Raw genomic sequence first — 22,320 nt, forward strand, 5'->3', positions numbered from 1 at the left:
GTGCTTTTCTCGAAACAGTGATTTCCCATACGTCTCGACATGCTCTCTTTTAAACATCGATATCTCTGCAGCCGATTATTTTCATAAGATGTGTTATATATCAATTTAAAGCGGAAAGATTATGGAATCTTGTCATGCAATTTTCAAATAATCAACTTCACCCAACTTTAGGATCATTTTGTTGTAGCGGGTCACATATATATTCTTATGGTGAACTGACGCCCTTCCTCCATTCGTCCAGTATATCTTAATCTTGAAAACTCAATGAATAGATGAGTGAGTGCCAAGTGGCTTAGCCTTGTTGCAAGGCTGCCATGTGTGTTGTGTTAGTATTTCAATAAAATAAAAGAGCAAGATGTTAAATCTGCATGACATTGAAAAAGAAAGACAAAAGGGGAGGGAAGTGCCTCATAACAGCTAGTTGGTTAAAACTGCGCAGTAATATGCACTGAATAACATTAAACCTACCAGGATCTGTTGCATGAGGAGGCAAATAAAATAAATAAAATGTGGAGAAACAGAAAGAATAAATAAAAAGAACCAGTTCATGCATTCTTTGCACAATATAATATGATGCCATCAAATGCTGTTACACAACACATTCCTAATAGAATACTGCAACTCAGGGGAGCTGGTTTTAGTCATAAATTTAAGTACAACTTTATGATATGTGCACTTGCAAAATAAATAATGCATCCCAAAGGAGAAGTAAAGTGTTAAATACACAGGCATTCCCGTACACATGATGACAGCTAGGTTTCAATGGGACTTGAAGGAAAATGTTCAAATGCCTTTTTAAGAGTAAGGAAGTCAGATCGTCAGCTTGTAATAGTTTAGATTGTATCTCTGAATAATTGCTTCACCTCTAATTTAAATTGATGAGGTTTTGACTAACACACAGCAGCAGCCATAATGCATGCACAACTGTTCTGACATAATCAAGAAATTGAATCTTATTTTTGATTTCAATTTGAATTTGACTCTGAACTTATCTTCCCCATGGGCTAGTCATTGAATGCAGGGGATATTGTCAAAATGGCATAGTAGTATCTCAATGTTGTATGCTTGCAACTTAGTCCAATTTTTGTAATTTGGTGTTGGTTAACCCCACATCAAGATATTGACATCTTTGACATCTCCCACATCTCTACTTCAAGAAGATGAGCCTGTTGCTATCCTGCATTCCTGCAGAGGAAACACACTTGGAAGCAATGTTCCAATGTTGCCTGCAAATGACAGGCACAGAGTGTGCATCAAGACGTTTGATTTCAAAACACACATTAATCTTGAAACAAAAAAGCATAAAATCTCAAGTATTCTCTCTGCTTATCAAGGCATTTTTACTGTCCTTCAGATAGTCTGTCTCTTGAAAATGTTACCACAATGAAAATGAAGATGATGACAATAATGATGATGATGAAGATGATGATTACAATGATGAAAAAAAAAATGATGGGAATGATGATGATGATGATACATGGAATACTGTTCTGTGCTTAACCCTTCACACGCCGGCAACTCTTGGCATACCAGCTCACAAACATCAAAGTGTTAAATTACCGCACATACATGTATGTTTCACAGAGTCACAACTATCACATATACATCTTTTGAATATGCCTTCTGTGCTGTGCAGGTTACAGTACGACCCGCAAACATGCCTATTGGTAAATGTATAATAGTCCCCTCTTCTACCTAACTGTGCACATATGTGCTGTGAAGATATCTCCATAGCTCATGCTTCAGACTGCTACCACTAATTGATCATAAAATTAAACTGGTAGGGCTCTATGGAAATCCTACGCTCCCTGTCAAGATCTCGCTGCCACACATGACCCAGGGTTCTCGTGCTCACCTGAGTATTGCAAATTCACCTTCCACATAGTTACTAATCTAAATTACATGATTTTCTCTGTCTCTCCCCTCACCCCCCATCCCACTTCAGGCATTGTGCTCTAGTCCCCCCCCCCCCCCCCCCCCCCCCCTCCCCACCCCTCCGGTGGTGAATCCTGCCCATTTGTACAAATATTATATTCTATCACCCACTGATGACCACGGTTGGTAAAAATTAGGGGCCAAATTTGGACAAGGGGAGCATGGTGCCCATTTGAACAAATTGAGATCCTGTACTCCTTTGTGTGCTACCTGCCAAGTTTGGTAAAAATCCATCTTGGGGTTTCAAGAAGATTTTTTTTTTCTCTTTAAGTGTGAGCATGGTTTAGAGAAGAATTTATCATCTGATGTTTCTATTGTTATATTTGCCTGCAGAGATTCTTGTAGATCAGAATTCATCAATCACAAAGTCAAAAAGTGATCATAACACTTAAGACCGACACTCACCCAGAGAAAAAATCTTTGTAGTGGGCTGGATGTTGACTGCACCCTTCCACATTAACTCTAAACCCCCCTCCCCCCCCCCCATGCAGTCACAGCAGAAATAGATATGGAAACAGATCATCTACAATACCCCGCATGCACTTGCTCATTCTTTAAATGTGTGAGTAGCTGCAAATCCTGCGGTTAATGCAGATAAGGCGTATTAGTATCCGCTTAGTCAAGAGCATGCCATGCTCAGGTCTGCTGCACAACCCACACAGTTACATGCCCAACTGCTTTTAAGTTGCAAAGAGAAAAAAAAAAGCTTGGTTAGTGCGTCATTGATAAAAAGTCACGACGTGGACCATTGCACTCACTGCCTGGAATGGGCTGCGTGGTTGGCGCAGGAGTAGCTATTTATAACACAAGTTACAATTACGTTTGCGACATAGATTTGAAAAGATTATGAGAAGTGAAATAGTGAGATTGCATTCATTGGAATACATAGAAAACAAGAAAAAAAAATAATGAGGATGAACACCAATGACAATCATGTGAGTATACATGTGACATGAAGTGTTGACACAATGGACAAAAGAATAACCACCAACAAGTCACGCCAACAGACATAGAAAATAAGAAATGGAAAATGCACGGGACCACGAGAAAGTAGGACAGAGACAGAGAAAGGTGGGGGAAAACAAAACAAAGAGAAAACTGTTACAAATGCTCACATATTGGGAATCAATCCTATGAAAACTTACTTTCTTCGTCCCAATATTCATTACATTTCTGCCTTCAAGAAAACACTGCTAAATTCTTTTTTTTAGCTAGAAAAAAAATGCAAATTCTTACACTAGCTGCTACCAGCATCTCTTATATTTTGTGTAAAATTAAAGCTAGATAGAACTTGAGTTTGAAAATATCTGCTACAAGTCTAACAATATTGAAAAGAAAAATCAGGAAGAGATTTTGTATGTCATATCTAATATTTTTCTATGTCCACAATAAGGTTCAAATAAACTGTTAAAGAACAAGGAAGGTCCCAATCATAGTGATTTTGATCAAGGATATCTTTTAAGATAATTGGATGATTTTCAAAGCATTTGGGTGCTCATGAATATTTCATGCACTCAAACTTAATAAGGATCGTTTAGTTTTGGTTGAGACCTAATTTCAGGTTTCTAGCACTTTTTGGTAAGATAATGAGAAACCTTTAATAAAATATAAAAGAGCATGTAATTCCATGAGGAATTCAACATTTATTTAATGAAAATTGGTTTTGAAATGGCTGAGTTATCCAAAACAGAGTACTGCTAATAAAGTGTGGGACCCACATTTTACTACGATCGCTTTGTTTTACTTTGTTTTTGGACGTTTCAGTCATTCCAAACCCGATTTTCATCAAATAAACTTTGAATTCCTCTTAAAATGGTATGCTCTGTACTATTTCGTAAGTGTTTTCTTGGTATCTCGTAAAAAATTAAAAGTTCAGTTCTCATCTCCACCAATATTGTACCATCCCTTTAATTCTACAGCATAGACTGCACAGTTTGATAACTTATTAAAAATTCAGGCTTTATCCTGTAGTGACACGGGATAATGTATGATTCAATTTGTCCCTATCTCTTACCATTCCTTGCATATAAAAAAGACATAATACAAATAAAGATAATAAATATATTTATTAATTAATAGAGAAATATAAAAACAAATACATACATTAACAAATAAACTGATAAATAATCAAGAAACATCCTAATGCATAGAGAGGAGAACATGTTGAAAGAGCAAAATCCTATGATGGTTCAATACTTTCTCATACGTTCTCAGATTGGTATAGCAATTCATGTGTGATGCCAACAGCATGGTACTCATGCATTTACACATACCACTGGTATAGAGATGTGCTTATAAAGATACTTCATATATTGTTGATGTGACAAGTTTATATATCGTTCCCACATAACAGATGGTCATTCCAGACCACATGGTCCCATACTTGGAATGACAATGAAAAGAAACTATTTTTCGTATACAGGAAATATTGATGTCAAAAAATGAAACATTCACCTGATATCCACATTCTGCTCATGTGAATAATATTAAAAACATGCATGTATAAACATTTCTAGTTTCTCCAGATATCTCCACACCTTGCTTATTCTATATGCTTCTTCTTTTTCTTTTATTTATTTATTTATTTATTTATTTTTATTTTTTTTTTTTTGGGGGGGGGGGGGTCATTTGGTTGTGTGTGCCCTCAATGTTTGGTCATAACTATTTGACATTTATGGAAACTGAAAATGAAGTGCGGGAAAATTCTCAATTTTGTTTGGGGGGGGGGGGGGCTTTCTCAAATCTTGCTCAGATTTTCTAATTTTTTACTTAAATTATGCTATTCTTAGAGTTACTGTTGACTTCAACATCAGAGTGGGCTTTCTATATAATGAGACTTTACCAAGTAAAAACTAAATACAAAATAAATATGTTCATCATAAAAAGAGCCAAGGAATGCTGCAGACAAGATCTTACTCTGAGTTTATAGAATTTGATTTGGTGTATTTATTAAATAATTCATTCATATATTCATTTATTTATTTTTCTTAATGAGTAATTAATTAATTTATTTACCTATCTATCTATCTATTTTTATTATTTATCTGTCTATCTATCTATCTATTTGTGTATTCATCTACCTAGTAATTTATCTATTCATCTATCCATTTGTTGTTTTTGTGGAGGAAGATGTAACAGCTTGGAGCTTGACATAGTTTTTATTGGTACAAGTTTGTATGTCAGTCCAAAGTAAAATCAAGATCCAATATTGGAGTTTACCTCAACAATTTGACTTTTGTCTTCTCAAGTGGAGATCAAACTCTTAGATTCCATTTATTGCTCTTTTATTTTTGTTTTTCAAGCCATGCTGTGCTTAATATTAGCAAGTCACATCCAGGCTGGGGGTTTAGATAATGCTGGGAGTTTAGATAATGCTGGGAGTTTAGTGAGTATTAATCTCATATCCAACATTGATTCATCATACAAACTACTTCAATTTATGGAAGTATTATCTGGTATCAAATTCATTCAAGGCTGCAAACTGTCATTTAAGATTTGTGAGTATGTAAATAATGTAAGAGGGTAGGGTGGGGCAGTGTAAGGTGTCAGTACACTGGTAGAGAAGGGCCACTACCACAAAAAACAACAAACTGGATTCCTCCAACACCTTAGTAAAACCCCCCAAAATAAGAATGTTCGACCTTATTCCTGAATACAGTCATTTGTAATGTTTTATCACTGAGAATCTATCTGGCGAGGTAAATACAATGAACAATGTCATAGATTTAAAAACAACCATAAAAGGGAAACAATGGATTTTAGATGAAGAAAATAATAACATAAAGAATACTCACTCTCAGTTGGTGTGGTGACTGGGTAGGGGTCGGAATAAGCACCTGTTCCTCTATCATTAATAGCAGCAACCTCAATGAGGTACTGGGTATTACTTGATAGACCATCCAGAAGGACAACAGTTACTAGAAGGAAGATGGGAGGCAAATTGGCAACATCATTCCCACAGGGCAAGAAAAAGTTGGACTGTACAGTCTCCCACTTTATGTTTCATATTATCTACATTTTTGTTCAATTATCTGGCAGATGCTAGATAATTAAATTGAGGTATCTTATAACAGTCACAAACAATTTTAAACTCCCTCATTTTATGGACAAAGAATTTTCTACAGAAATCACATAAAATCTCCTTAGGGTGAAGAAAATCACTGCTTTTATTAATATAAATGGCCACAGAAAGCAATGACATCATATCTGCACTATCCATTAAGGGACAATCTGGTTCATTTCATAATGTGACTCAAACAATATCACATGAAGATAGGCAAGACCAACACGATGAGGAAGCTTCACAATATCCTGAAGAAATCTCACCTGGCATCATCAAAAGAATTCAGCAATCCTCAAAGACCACATCAAATAGAGAAAAGAAACATGCTTTAGGAATCTCTTGATGACAATGCCAAAAAAAGCTACAAGTGAAGAGTTTGTTTGCAAAAACCGATAAGTCCATTTTTTAAGATTTTGAAGTACGGTCTCTGTCATAAAGTACAAAATAATACCTTTTAGATTATATATTGGTCACTACATATAAAGGTACATTTTTGAAGTTATGGTCAAAAGAAGCAAAAAAGTTCTTATTATTCTCTTTATTTTTCTTGACCTTTAATCGCAAATATCTCCATTTGACAAATATGCACTTATCGGTTTTTGCAAACAAACTCTTCAAGTACTAGTATGACTGTCTGAAAACTCACCATTGTCATAATACCGTATATCCTCTTGGCCCCCGCTGCTGTACTTCACAGCATACTGGAAGATTTCAAACCCACCATCATCCTCCGGGTAATCAAATGTTAGCCGCACCACTGAAGCCCTGGTATCAATCACCCTGATATTCCTTGGCTCCGTGGGAACAGCTGGAAGGAGAAGAAGTATGCTTCCATTTATTAAATTCTGCCTATTAAATTTTCATCCCCAATATTTGTAATTTTACCATGTTTGGGTTTAATCTGGGAGGAAGTGTACACACAAGATATAGTAACTTTAATGACAGGTCTACTGAGATACACATTGCATTCTGGTGAGAAGCAGCATAAGCTTACAGACATTAAGTGTACATGAAAATGTATTAACAGCAATTAAAGGAAAGTATCCCTCAGTTACAACCTCTCCCAAATAGCTCTTTTTCCAATTGGGAACCTTATCATGACATGAAAAAATTATCAGATGCACACTTCAGACGAAAGACTAAAGTGTGCCAGAACCTTGAAAAAGACTGATAACTAAGTACACTACGTCATCAGAGAGTAATGAAGTCACGCACACATCACAGAAAAAGAAAAAGTGTGCTATAACCTTGAGAAAGACTACTGTATGGAAATATGAACTATGAGCACACAATTTTCTCATGGATAAGTGTGAACAGAGCCACTCAACCACAAATTCTACTAATGACAGAATGTTGTGGTTACTGTTTTAATACATCGTTTTAGTCTGAATCAAGACTATTTTATGTCATGAAACGGCCTGAAATAAGGCTAGGAGAGTGACAAAATGGATCGTGATTAAACGACGTTGAACCTACGACATGCCTCCAGTTTTCCTAAATTCGTGTCTCTTTCGGAAGTAGACATAACACAGAAGCATTAATGCTCCTTGCAGAAAAGATGAACCTTCTTTGACAGAAATACAGACATAAGTTCTATTTGGGGAAAAAAAAAAATAACACAAAACAGTTAATGATGTGTGCCACTTCTAATAACCATCTATTTCTTTCCTTCCAAAGGGTGCTGGGTTGTGACAACAGCGGTAAATGTATGCAGATGGCAGCTTACGGCTGCATGCTTTTTCTTCTATTGTTCATGAAATTTGCCCTTCACTGCAACCCTGTCAGTACTCAGTCAAAATAAGATGAAGAAGAATGAAAAACAAAAGTAAATACTGTTCAATCATGCAGCATCTAACCTTAGTAGATGTCAATGTAAGTGAATTTCCATGAGAAGATTTCTTTATATTTAAACAAAATCAAAGCAGTGTCCCTCATTTCTGATGGTAGTGTATTTCATTTCTGATTTTTCATTTGTAGAGTGAACAAAGGCTCTCTGTTCGCTTGTGTTTTCTGCTTTCTGTATTCCAGCAGTTTGCACATCTCGTGTCTTGCTCCTTGTTGAAACAAGTGAAGGGTTTGTTTGCAAAAACCGATGAGTCCATTTTTGAAGATTTTGAAGTACGATCTCTGTCATAATGTACAAAATAATACCTTTTAAGTGATATATTGGTCACTACATATATGGACTTATCGGTTTTTGCAAACAAACTATTCAAGTTTTCACAATTTCAGCTTTTACCAAGCCAAAAAATGGACGGTGGGCTTCCTACTTACTTCCTTCGATGAGGTCGATACGAAAGTTTGTATCTCCCCTGCTGTTTGTGGCCTTACACATATAGGCTCCAAAGTCTGATTCAGCTGGATCAATCTGCAAGGTAAAAGGCATAGATAAATGTGCATGTAAAAAAAAGGACATGGATAAGTGTGCATGCAATTCAGAGCTAGTGTTGCGATCCTTAGATCCCCCCATGCAAATAAAGAGAGAGAGGGGGGAAGAGAAATACCATGAGAATTGTTGACAAACTATATGTCACTTCAACATCATGAATGGTTACTGTATTATTTTCACAGGAAATTTCTCTTGGCTTAAAATGGTCTTTTAAATCATATATGACGTGTCATCACGAAAGCCATAGAATGTCAGGAAAATATTTTTAAACAGTTTTTTGGCAGCTGCAAATTTGTCAGATGATAAAATTTAAATTGATACAAAATTCACCCTACTTCATTACAAGTACATTATATTTTGAAAGAATGACAAGTTAGAAAACTGTGAAGGTCATATTGACAAAGTTGGCTTAATGCACATTTTTCCATCAGCACTAATATTCATGCAAGCATCAAACAAGAATGTCAACTAAAATAGTGTGGGTGGAGTCTTAGGAAAGACTTGCTACCATGACAACAGATGTTCCAGGGGCGGTTCCCTTGAGGAAGGTGATGTGGTCTGTCTCATTAAGGGTGTAACCAAGACGAGTCCACCTAATAGAAGGGATGGGGTAACCATTCACCACACACGTCATGTTGACAGGGTTACCCGGCCAGGACAGGACACGTGACCTGGTCTCTGATGTGTCGATAAACGGCTCACCTGGGTCATTGATGAGAAGGGCCAGGAATTAGTTTTCCAACATCCAGTCCCATTTACACATTATACTCAATGTTATCAGTTTTCACGGAGTTATTATTGCAATGTGATGCAGACACTTCAATACTTAAGCGTGGACCCAAAAACAAATTCCTTGTGCTGTCCGTCCACTTTATTAAGCAGCTCAGACTTTATAGCGCTTCATTCGCAGCCAAATGCTTCTATTTGGCCAGGAGTGGATGGCAAAAATAAAACATTTTGTGCAATATGACCCAATACTTGATAACTCTAGTGAGTTAATGGGCCTAATGAGTCATCAAAAAAATTGGATGGCCCAATCACATTCTTCTGCAGCTTTCGTATGACATCTCCCATCAGCACACAAGTCTTGTATCGATTATGTTAAAAATCTGATACTACTTTTGTCATAACACCTTCTGTTTTAACTTAATCCAGAATATTAACAGTTGTCAAAAAATTTGTGAGTAAATTAGTGAGAAAATTTAGCACCTCATATAGATTTGTCCTTTAAATACAAATGTAAATGCAGATATGACTGTGACTGAATATCCATGAATTGTCAAACATTATAATCATGAAAATTCATCACAATCAAACCTACATTACACTTTTCAGTCCTGATTGGTTGAATGTATTTTGGGGATCAGAGGTCAAAATGAAAAATGAATCGTTTTCTGTTTATGGAAATCAAGCGGATTTTGGTTTCAGATTTGATAGGAAATGAGAGAGAAAAGAGAGAGTGCTGACTTACTCTCAACGGAGAGGAAATGGGTGACTTGGACATTGCCTGCAGGGCTGACCGCATAGCAGATCCAACCCCCGCTGTGGTCATAGTGGGTGGGGTCCAGTGTGAGGGTCAAGACTCGCCCCTCGTCACTGCTAGCCACACTGACCCTTGAGTCCAGGGGCTGGGTAGAAAGTGGGACAAAAGTTTGCATAGTAAAATTCACAAACATTGATACAAACAAGTCTCACAATATTTTTTTTGCTTCAGTCTAACATAATGAATAGCTAGTAACAAATTGTGCATCAGGCTGCATCATACTGATTCTGCTACGTCCTTTCTTGAGATATATTCATACCAAACTTTTCATCTAACTCTCTCCTGGCATCTTTTGATGCACAGATTAAGAAAAAGTTTGTTACTATTTACAAGCCATACAAAATTGAGAATACATAGTCAATTAATGCCATTCCACACCATATTCAGGATGACTTTCATAGATATGAAAAAAAATAATAATAATAAATGAAGAAGTCCTGTCAAAATCAGACATAAATAGAAGAGGCAAATATCACCTACTTTCTCCAGATATATAGTAATAATGGTTATACCAAGACATATATGAGAAGAAGTGTTAATGCATAACCTCAAAATTCTCCCAATGCATTTTAAAAAATAAATCATCAAAAGATTGTTTTTCATTAGCAATTAACCAAGAAGAACTCCTTTCCCCCTTGAAGTCACTGTTGCTACGTTATCTGAAGACTACAAGAGTTTGCCATGACAGACATATTCCTACCGATTCTATATCCATTTGGTGGAGATTTGGGTATTTCTTTGTTGTTGTTATTGTGTGATCAATATTTGTAGAGCTTGGCCAGGTTATGATGTCATTCCCTCCTCCACAAAACATGTTTCACTTCTTCCTAGTATCACTGCTCTATGACAACATGCTTTACACTTCTACAACTTTCTTAATTTAGGATGAAGTTTGATAGATACTTCTACCTTGTTTATTAGTCTAATTTAACTGGGTCTTGGTGGGAGTATATCACATAGTATCACAATTTTCTCCCCTTTAACCCTAATCAGGCTGGGGGGGGCGGAATCCGCCCCCCCCCCTCGACGTTTCGCGCAATATCTTCGCAACGCGATAAGCTCCCGCCGCGATGTTTCATGACTTTTTTCTTTCAAGTATTGCGCAACTTTTGAGACCAAAATTGTTGCGCCCGCGCGTACCGTTTTGACGCGACGCCCGTTCGAAAAAAATTTGTCAACCCCAAAATTGCTCCAAAACGTGATTTTGTGTACAAATCCAATGCAAATTGTGTTTTTTCAATTAATTCACATAAAAATTCATATCTTCACTTAGAATGGCCGAAATTAATTTATTTCAGCATAATAATGCTTCGAAAAATGTCTGTGACAAATTTTGGCCAAAAAACAAACAAAAACAAAAGGTCAAAAAACAACGAAATACATAAGAAATTCAAAAAACAATAAAATACATAAGAAATTAATTTCGATACAGATTTTTTTTTATCCTATGTCTCAGAAGAATGATACAAGAAACATTTTTAAAAAGAAATTAGCTTAATTGGAGCATTAATAAGTGATTTAGAGCCCAAAACAGATCTTATGCATGAATTACAATAATTAATTAATATAAAATATAAGAAAAATTTTTCGGAGAAAGCAATCATGTATTTTGATAGAATACGTCGCGGGGGTCGCGTGTGCCGATTTTCGGCGCGATCGCTCGTTCCATAGGCGAGATCTAAAGGGGGGGGGGGGGAATTCCCCCCCCCCCCCCCCCCCCCCCCCCCCCCCAGATATAGCATAGCCAAAAAAGCCCAGCCTGATTAGGGTTAAAATGATACTATTTTGCATATGTGTGATTTCTTGCTTGCCGCTAGAAAGAAGTTGTTTTGAGAGGTGCTACTTGAAGGACCTCAACTGGAAAAGCGGCTGGCCTCCAAAAATCAACACCCCTCCTCCCATGATGCAGGCACAATCCCTAGCAAGGTAACCTATTCCCATATAACCAATCAAACCCCATCACCCCCTCCCCCCAACAATACAAGCCGGGTCTCCCAACACTCACCCACTGGCCATCGGTAGGGAGTGCATCCTCATCCCTCACACCTCCCCTCCTCCACGTCAGAGTAGCCGATGCCTCTGTACGAGTGATGGAGCACTGCATGGAGAAGGTGGTTGCCTCGGCGATGGTCTGGTTGTTCTGGGGATTCAGTGTTGGCTTCACCAGCACCTCTAGTCGGATGGACTTCTCTATGGATGTGTCGGTGGAGTTAATGGCATCGTTGGAGGCGATGCAGGTGTAGACCTCATCATCGTCGGGGGTCAGGTTGTTGACAGTGAGGTCACCGGTGTCTGTGAGCAGGTACTTGGTGCCATCGTCAACGATTTCTCCCATGCCACTCTTGAGCCATGTATAGGTGGGTTCGGGTGTGCCTGAGGCGTGGCAGTAGATGGTGATACTGTCTCCCTCGATGCCCTGCTGGTTCTGGGGCTCAGCTGTCCACTCAGGAGGAACTACAAACAAGGTGCAGAAGAAAATATAAGAAATTCAGACCACTTCTTATTCCACTACCAGTGATCTGTTTTGAGCTTACTCTTCATGCAAATTGCAAAGGCAACTGCAAACAGAGAAAGCATTCCACATCACAAACAGATAGAGCACCATTTCTTATACAACAACCTAATTACCAAAACACAATAATAATCATATTTTTGGTCAAAAGCCATCAAACCTTTCACCATTCTGTTTCTGTTTTGTTTTGTTTGTGTTTACTCTACTCTTTTTAATTACAGTAAATATGAAAGTAGAAAAGTTTTATGCTGAAAGACAGAAGGTACGGTGTTCCATACTTAAAACCAAAAGATTTCATAACACCATTGCTTTCCAATTTTCGCCACAATCTGGTGAGTGCTATATACTTAATGAGTGTGTTCTGTTATTGGTCTTCTTCTCCATACTGAAGGCAGCTGGAACTGAGAACTCTTTACCTTGCACAAGAACCTCAATGGTAGCCTGGTTGGTAGCACCTGTCGCCGTGACTGTTGCCTGGCAACGGTATGAGCCGGTATCCGTGGTGACCACATCCGACACGACAAGGACTGCAACCTCTGCATGCTCCCAGCCGGGCCTCGGTGCCTGTGGTGGGTCGGCCACAGGAATGGTTGATGTTCTGGCCTGGTATCTCGCTGTTAGAAATCACAGAGACAATCAAAGAATTTACGAGAATTAACAAAAAATTTGCAAAATCTCCACTACTTTTTAAAATCTAGAATTAGAAGTCATGCTTTGTTGTTTTTGGTTTCTTTGTTTTTTATTGCTCTTGTTTTTAGTTGAGTTTCATTGACATATTTTGTTATCATAACAAACATACTACATTTTCACACATGTACAATTGGTTTCTGTCTGGCGGTGCATTTGATTTTATTCGAATTCACTTATTCATTAATTGTGTGTGGCACTCAAAATCCACATAAACCTGAGAAATTCTACATCAGACTAAAGAAAATCATTCCAAAAACTGCAAGAAAAATAATTTCCCCACATGAGACAATGACCATAGTTTTTCAGACAATACAAAAAGGTTAAAAACTGACAAGGTTGATCCTTTTCACCTATTTTTTTTTTTTAGTCCCGACATAAAAAAGGTACATATACATGTATACATTTAAAGGTCATACTTACATCCCTCAGCAGCAGTGTTGATGTAGTTATCATTGAAGTACCAGATCACTGCAGGGAAAGGGTTGGCGTTGACGGTGCACTGTACGGTGGATTCCGTATTCACCAATAATCTCTGGCTGGACTCGGCAGCCATGTTTGGGAAGGTAGGAGGAACTAGGAGATGGGAAAAGGAGAGAGAGAGAGAGAGCGTGGCCTCTTATATAAGTTTTCCGTTTATTTTGCCATCCAATGCTATAATAACTCTACTATGCACACTCATATTGTGCACTGAATGCAGCAGGAACAAGGACAGAAACTTGCTTTTATCTTGGGATTATTATTACACATCGTAAAACACCAAGTCTGCCTTATTGGAGCTTACCAATTTCTCACCATTATCATGCATCAACATCAAAAAAAGTTTGTCTTGAACGGAAAATACAAACAATCAATGCCAACTTTAAGTTTAGGTCACTAAACTCTCCTGTAATTCCTTGATAAACATTGACTACAAGTCTTTTGTTCTATCCATGTTCTTTCAGGCATACAACAAATCTAACAAAGCAGCAAAAGTGCTTCCTAAACTGGTGTGCTATTATACTAATGATGCACAGGATAGAGTGTGTTAGTGATCACTAACGCCACGAAATAATCCTGTGCATCATTTGTTTTATAAAATGGGTCGAAAACTAACAGCATTATTCACGTACCTTTGTGGGTCAATACCAGTCAGCTACATGTAGCAATCGCTCAAAAGTCAAGATGTCCGAAGATGTTCGTCCCAAACATTTACGCACGTCGCACTCGGAAATCCCGCACATAAGTACTGTACGTACGTATAAGAGTATACGTACGCCACGTACTGTTATGCACAAGAAAGGCCGCCGGCTGTTGTGGCAGCCCGCGGCCTGAACTAGAAGTTGTTTACCGGATTGACAGCGCGTATAGTAGCGCGTGACGCACTTGTAACAACTGATTGAGTGCGCACTGCTAGTGTAAAACATTGTGACGTACGTCAGGCCAGGGAGGTGGAAGAGAGACTCTTCTTAGTGCATACCTGAAGAAAATAATGCACGCACACGTGACTCATTTCAGCGCTTCCAGTTGGCTACATTCTTGAACCCATTTTATAATAACTATTGAGACCACGTTTACAGTGCAGGGCTGGGCCGAGCCCGGGCTGAGCCCAGGCTGAGCCCGGCATCATTTGCCGTACTCAGCCCCGCAATTCTGTTCGTTTACAGTGGAGGGCTGGGCCCGGGCTTTTAATTCAAACCTTTTAATATTTTGTCCTGGTGGCGCTCTGCTTGTAAACAAACGATTATTATTGGGAGTGTGCCCGTCGCAATTTGGTACCGCACTTTGCCCAGTTTGCGCTAACAGTGAGAAAAGGCCAGGCCGAGCCCGAGCCTGGGCTGAGCCCGGGCCGAGACTAACTCCAGAGCTTGGCCAAATGCACTGCTTTTTTTGGTACCGCATTTGGCCTTTTGTGCGTTTACAGTGAAAGGAAGGCTGGGCTGAGCTGGGCTGAGCCTGCCCTTTCACTCACTGTAAACGGGGTCTAAGTCATGGGTGACATAATGTATGAAATCAATTGGACAACAGCAAGTGGGGAAAGGCAAAGGGGGCTAGAGTGGGGCATGGGAGGGGGACTGTGTCACCCCTAGAGCAGGAACCTACTGGTGACAATGACGGTTCTCCGTAGATAGGCGCCGCTGGCATAACAAGTGTAGTTGCCATCCTCAGATAACTCCACGTTGCTAAACTGGAGCATGGTTGCCTTATTGGGTCCACTCATTGTCTGCGTTGTGGATACTCGGCTGTTGGCACCTGCAAAATGAAACATGAGAGAGAACTGTCATTTATCGATAGCCTTTGTGGGTGAGTATAGAAGACCTCACAGCTTTCACTCTTGAACCTTTTGGATCAAGTCCCTGACAGAAGAAACAACTTTTCTAGGCAGGGCATTTTATCTATTGTCGGGTGACAATGCGAAAAGGGTGTAAAGTTGCCTTGAACACAATGGCTTTGGTGGCAACTTAATGCCCTTATCATTCACCAATGACGTACATAACAATGAAATTGCTATCATTTGTGAGATTTTTCCCCTTCTTACTGAAATCAACGTAAACGTAACATGGGTTTGAATTTTTTAAACAGCAAAAGAAGCACAAAAATGTAATTTCTTATTACAATCATCCTTGTAACCTGTGGAGTATGAATGCTGCTATAGGTCAGCCCTTACCGGTGGACGATGAAGGCACGGCATTGTCGTTCTGGTCCCTCCATACTGGATAAGCTGCCACTGATGCATCTGAATCTATGCATGTGTACGTGAAGCTATCCCCGACATTTAGCACCATCTGTGCAAATGGTGGTGACGTTGACAAGGCTGCAACTGCATGAATCGAGGAGAAAAGGAAGGGTATGCAACAACAAAAAAAAAGGTTAGATTTTGATTGTCCACTGCAGAGCACAGAAAAGCATACTCTCTGCAACAATGCTCTTTCATGCAACATTTCCAATTTCATAATACTCCAGTTACCTGGCAAAGTTGGGTTCATTCTGAAAAAAAAAAAAAAATGAAACAAGCCAATAATTACCATATAACCACTCTCCATCAGATTCATGGGAGCACCCTTCACCAAAGTGGTAACACAAATTGATGTCATATCCCCACTACAGACAATATACTCCATATCTGTACAAAGTAAGGATACGTTCTCACCCTCTTAAGAGCCATACATGACACAGTAATAATACCGTGGGAGGTTAGATCTATAGAATATATATAGTCTAATTTCACTGTATTTCATGTGGCAAAAAAACTGCTCAAAACTGCCTATCCAATAAGGCGAGCCATTTTTTTTCACTGTATTTCGTTACAAAGTGTATCATTGAGTACTAAAAAAATTGCTGTACCTTTGGCCTATGAAGTGCTAGGGAATTGATATTGTAATAGAATATCAGACTCAAAACATCCCTGTTGGTTTGAAAATTACTCTTGAGTCTACCCTAAGAAGACATCACTCCACAAGACATAATTGAGAAATTTTCATACACATGCAAGAGTGGTAATGAAGAAATCAACATTTTTCAGTTGAACTACAATTTGTAAATCAAGACTGCAGCCTTTTTTTTTGTTTGGATCAGTTTTTTAACAATCAGTGACTATTAAGGCCTCTACTCATACAAAGTTCAGTTTCATTTCCAATCCCTTTACAGTTGAAGAGTTTGGTTGCAAAAACCGATAAGTCCACATTTGCCAACTGGAGATATTTGCGATTAAAGGTCAAGAAAAATAAAGAGAATAATAAGAAAATTTTTGCTTCTTTTGACCATAACTTCAAAAATGTACCTTTATATGTAGTGACTAATATATCATTTAAAAGGTATTATTTTGTACTTTACGACAGAGACAGTACTTCAAAATCTTCAAAAATGGACTAATCGGTTTTTGCGAACAAACTCTTTAGTTCTTCTTTAAACATCCCATCGTATCATGCACAACACATGGCACACTACAAACAGGTAAAAGAATAACAACCATTTTTATCTAAAAGCAGTTGACATGATTATTATAGGGGGAAATGGAAGGAAAAATATTAAGATAAATTGCAAATCACTGTGTTTGCCTTTTGTCTTGAAGAAAGATGGCGCATTTCACATTTTACAAATTATTAGAATGAAATCATTCATGCAGAATAAGTTTTTTTTCAAACCTAAAACATGTCACATTAATTTATGGACTGGTACATTATAAATGATTTTAAGCATGTTGATCATACTAGAATATTGTCGGTTGAGAATGATATTGATAAGGGAGTTAAGTTGTCACTAAACCCATAGTGTTCAAGACCACTTAACTCCCTTCTCATTCTCAACAGACGATATGGAACTGAATGCAGTTTAAATCTACAACAAATATAGATATGTCCGTGGCTACTTCATACACATAACAGTCATTTCTCTTGAGCATGTACATGTACATGTATACAGTGGGGTGTTTCACACACACCCATGTATTTCCCTTGTATACCAACAAACACAACAAAGGCATAATTCGTCACACATCCCTGCACATCACTTTTGGCGTTTTTTTTTTCCCCTAATGTAGTCATTGCTATTTTTCTTAATTAGCTGCTAGCTTGTACACTCATGTAGTTAAAGAGATGATTATTCTAGCCTTTAAATTGTACAGATGGCTGATTATGTAATCCACCTTTCCCCACATGCCAACAATCACATTACACTATTGTGTTGGCTGTGGTGGTTTGTGGAAAGATGGGCAGTTAGTTGAAAACACTGTCCAGGATAAATCAATACACACCTCTACACCAGTGGTCTAATGAGCTGGGTTTTTCTCTCATCTCTCTCCCCGCTTTCTACCATTGTATGTCTCCTCTCTTCCAATGCCAAGCTTCAAGGCATGCTGGTCTCCAGGTATCAATTTCAATAATTGGACCAACAGATAAGCGATTATAGTGACGAGCCCATTAGACGTTTTCACATCAGCCCGATAAATATCCAAGCTTGAGATATTTTTCGCGATCTCAAATTAGCACACTATTTCATTTCCTATTAACATCAGCCCAAACATTATCAAATAGCGCGCTAGTTCGCCTTAATTATCCTGTTATTTCGCAAATTTCTCGAATTGGACTCCAGGAATTTTCTCGATCAATAAGCGCTCTAATTTGTATTCATATCATCAAGTAGCGCGCTATTTCGTGATCAGGTTAATTTCCCAAGTCAGAAAATAGCACGCTATTTCGAAACATCGGGCTGATGTGAGAACGCCTAAAATTGACACACAATTTGCTTGGGACTGTCGTATCATTTGGCTCTTATTGCGCTGTTTTTGTTATTGTTGTTGTTCCTTTTGCCCCCCCCCCCCCCTCTCTTTCTCTCTCTCTCTCTCTCTCTCTTGTGTGTGGCCTTTATTACAGCTGACTTCTATTTGTCAACTCTGGTTTAAATTCAAATTTGAGGGATATTTGCTGGATCCACAAATCTAATGTAAAACGAGGATCAACGTTCGCGTGCATTTTAATTTCACAAATTTCGCAAGTGCCAAGATTGGAAAAAATTAAAATATACGTGATAGTTCTTGTCTACACTATATGCATTGAATGCCAGTGGCAACTCGTGAAAATTTTTATGCCGCAAAAAAGGCCTTCGGCTCCAATTTGCGAAAATTTCATGCCAACAATATATCATGTTTTACAGTATGTATTCAAAATCCCATGCTGATTACTTATGTTTGTTTGTTTTGGTGTTCTTTTTCAAATCAAATGGGAGAGTTCTTTTTATTTAAATGTGATGAATCCTCATGAAGCTGTTTAATGTAGGGAAAAATACATTTTTAATGTTTGATAAGTATGAATTCTCCAGATGCTAAGCTTCAATCGAATACATAATTTCTTTGACTTCATTGCTAGGGGAAAAAAAAACCATCGCAAGTCATGAAATTGTTAAAGGGATCGTATAGTTTTGGTTGAGACCTGATTTCAGGTTTCTAACATTTTTTGGTGAGATAATGAGAAACCTCTTGTGAAATATGAAAGAGCATGTAATTCTACAAGGAAATCAACTTTTATTTGATGAAAATTGGTTTTGAAATGGCTGAGATATCCAAAACAGAGCGATTATAGTAAAGTGTGGGACCCACACTTTATTACGATCGCTTTGTTTTACTTTGTTTTTGGATGTTTCAGTCATTCCAAACCCGATTTTCATCAAATAAACTTTGAATTCCTCCTAAAATGGTATGCACTGTACTATTTCGTAAGTGTTTTCTTGGTATCTTGCAAAAGGTTAAAAGCCCAATTCTCATCTCAACCAATACTGCACCATCCCTTTAAAGATATCTTGGCTTCCCCCCCCCCCCCCCATTTTGTCTTTCTTTTATGATTTCCGTATATATACGGGTTACATGATAATGCTCCACATAATAATTATGTCATATAATTGTGATCAGTATCATTATCTTGATGAACACACGAATCTTTCCTGTAATTCCCTTTGTATTGTGTAATGACTCTTTGTGATGAATTGTCTGCCATCCGTCTATGTTTACTGTAAAACGAGGAATGTTCGCGTGCATTTTAATTTCTCGAATTTCGCGAGCGCCAAGATTCGCGAAATTAAAATGCACGCAAAAGTTCTTGTCTACACTATATATGCATTGAACGCCAGTGGCAATTCGCGAAAATTTCGTGCCACGAAAAAGGCCATTGGCTCCAATTCGCGAAAATTTACTGCCGCGAATATAACATGTTTTTTACAGTATCTTATTCAAATGAAGAAAATCGACTACCTTCAAGTATGACATTTGAAGTACTGTACAGCCACTGGAAAGGAAATGAAAAGTGCATCCATGCATGAGAGTAAAATTGGGTGACATTAGTTATGGGCTGGTGTTACACGTAATGTCATGAAATGTATCAACCATAACCAAACTGAAATTGATATTCTAGAGGTCATTACACTATTTTATCCCTTCCTAATATTGGCATTGCGTGCATCTCTGAAATGCATCATGCATCACGCATTACGTTTTGCTGGTACTGGTTACTGTCTTCACTGTATAAATGGCTTGAATTATTCCAAAGGCCGATAAAGAACAATCCCTCATACCATCCATGATATACTGTAAAACGAGGAATGTTCGCGTAAATTTTAATTTCGCGAATTTCGCGAGCGCTAAGATTCGTGAAATTGAAATGCACGCAAAATTTCTTATCTACACTATATGCATTGAACGCAGGTGGCAATTCGCGAAAATTTCTTGCCACGAAAAAGGCAGTCAGCTCCAATTCACAAAAATTTTGTGCCGCGAATATATCATGTTTTACAGTACATGTACAAGGTACAATCTTCTAAGAATTTATGTTCAGTTTGGGTTTTGCATTGCGTTCCCTCCTTCTTGATCTCATAAAACCATTGTTCTCATAAAAAAAGCAAAACAAACAAATCAACGATCAATGCCATGATGTATAATTTTGTGTTGTCCCAAGTGATAGCAGTCAATACTTAATTTACATTGTATCATTTATATTTGGAAAATATATGTTTCCCATTTATTTAATTTACAACAATTTGCAACAAATGAATACTTCAATTGAAGTGGAAATGGAAAATTCATGTTCTGGTTGTATATAGGATACCTGTACAGCAATGTGCTCTACACCCTCTATTTCTAAACTGAGGATTCTTCCCTGCTCTCACATTTCATATCAATATCACATCTGTGTGGCCTTTAACACCCTTTCATAAAGGAAGCTATGAGCTCTTTGCAAACCACTAGACCATGTAAATAACACAGGTGTCTGGTACAATACTCCATGCTGAAAACCATGAGTCATACCAATATCAGTGCAAAAACACACAAAAGGAACTACACATTATGCAAACACTTGTCACGCAAAACTTGCTTCATTAACCAGAGGAGATGAAGTTTGTTGAAAAAAAAAAGACTGAATTTCACTCTTTGGATCATGAGGAAGAGTGGGGAGAAGAGAGAGCAAACTTGAAGCTAGAGAATTAGTTGTCAGAGATATTGGCATAGAAACTCATTCAGAATAATTTTTTTTCAAAGTAATGTTCCTGAACTCTGTCATACAGTAAAATTCTTTCATCATGCAAACCACAAGAAATAGGTTGACAGGAAAAACACAGTGACAAGAATCTATATTTTGCTGGCCAAGAATTTCAAATGAGTTGACTACAATATACACAGAAAAAAGAAGAAAAGATACGATTGACCCCAAAAACAGAGAATATAATGTTCTCATACATAAACACTTGTCATAATACTGTAAAACGAGAAATGTTCGCGTGCATTTTAATTTCGCTAATTTCGCGAGCACCAAGATTCGCGAAATTAAAATGCACGCAATAGTTCTTGTCTACACTATATGCATTGTACACGCACTCGCGCCGCTCGCTACGTCGCTTATCGTACACTGGCATCGCTGGATGAAAACAGCGACTGTGTATTAACCCACTGCGGAGCGCGAATTTAAGAACCCGCGAATATGTTTGTGAGCCGCTCAGTGCGAAAAATTAATCGTGCGAAAATATTGACGTTTACAGTATCATATTTTTCTCTTTTGAAGTGTGTGCAATAACAAACTAAGGTTCCTAAATACCCTACATTTCTTCCTCATAGGTGATGTTGGTCAATAAAATGGATACATGTAGGTCCTGATGTTTATTACTTTGTGCCTAGGATCATACTCTCTGTAATCTCCAATGACCTTTCCTACAAATGTTTGACCTTTAGTAACATAATGACCTTCAGTCTGCTTACCAGCTGGAACAGCACTAATCCACTTCAGTATTTTCGCAAACATCTCCAAAGCACAGGCCCCTTTCAGACTGAAACTTACCGGGTGATTACCCACTGAACTCTTGTTGTGTCCAAAGGGGAGAATTCTTTTTACTATCAGCAATTAATTCCCCTACACTTCCTTGGCTAGTAAGTCAAGGAATTCCCATACTCCCATACACCACCCCCCTCCCCCCCCCCCCCCCCCCCCCCCCGGAAAAAAAACAAAAACAAACGATAGTATCAAAAATTTAAAACTGATGGTTATTGCATATTATGAAAGGGACTGAACTCCACCAACAAGAAGCAGCAAAGACGACACAAACCTAAAATCACCTACATTACTCTTTACATGTGTATGTTCTCAACAGTATAGGCCGACAGTGTAGGCCTTTTAAACAGCACCCAGCTACTTATTGTAGCAGCAGGTTGGAGAGTTTATTACCCTCCATACCAG

At 38.1% G+C, this 22,320-nt stretch overlaps 1 protein-coding gene across 2 annotated transcripts in view; it reads right to left on the reverse strand.

Annotated features, from left to right (window-relative positions):
• Positions 1-22,320, reverse strand: part of LOC139722755 (neural cell adhesion molecule 2-like) — a 107,906-nt gene that overhangs the window by 23,301 nt on the left and 62,285 nt on the right. Inside the window, exons 2-12 of one of the 2 annotated variants that reach the window (XM_071634042.1) lie at positions 15,777-15,929; positions 15,212-15,361; positions 13,553-13,705; positions 12,859-13,056; positions 11,936-12,384; positions 9,859-10,015; positions 8,896-9,089; positions 8,273-8,366; positions 6,645-6,806; positions 5,730-5,852; positions 2,694-2,729 (exon numbers count right to left, since the gene is read on the reverse strand). In XM_071634042.1, coding sequence (XP_071490143.1) covers positions 2,694-2,729; positions 5,730-5,852; positions 6,645-6,806; positions 8,273-8,366; positions 8,896-9,089; positions 9,859-10,015; positions 11,936-12,384; positions 12,859-13,056; positions 13,553-13,705; positions 15,212-15,361; positions 15,777-15,929 — 1,869 coding nt within the window. The remainder of the gene's footprint in view (positions 1-2,693; positions 2,730-5,729; positions 5,853-6,644; positions 6,807-8,272; positions 8,367-8,895; positions 9,090-9,858; positions 10,016-11,935; positions 12,385-12,858; positions 13,057-13,552; positions 13,706-15,211; positions 15,362-15,776; positions 15,930-22,320) is intronic. The other variant, XM_071634043.1, reaches the window with a different exon arrangement.

Source organism: Diadema antillarum, unplaced genomic scaffold (assembly GCF_040938485.1).
Source record: "Diadema antillarum isolate AM-2024a unplaced genomic scaffold, OU_Dant_1.0 scf00000170, whole genome shotgun sequence".
Lineage (NCBI taxonomy): Eukaryota > Metazoa > Echinodermata > Echinoidea > Diadematoida > Diadematidae > Diadema > Diadema antillarum.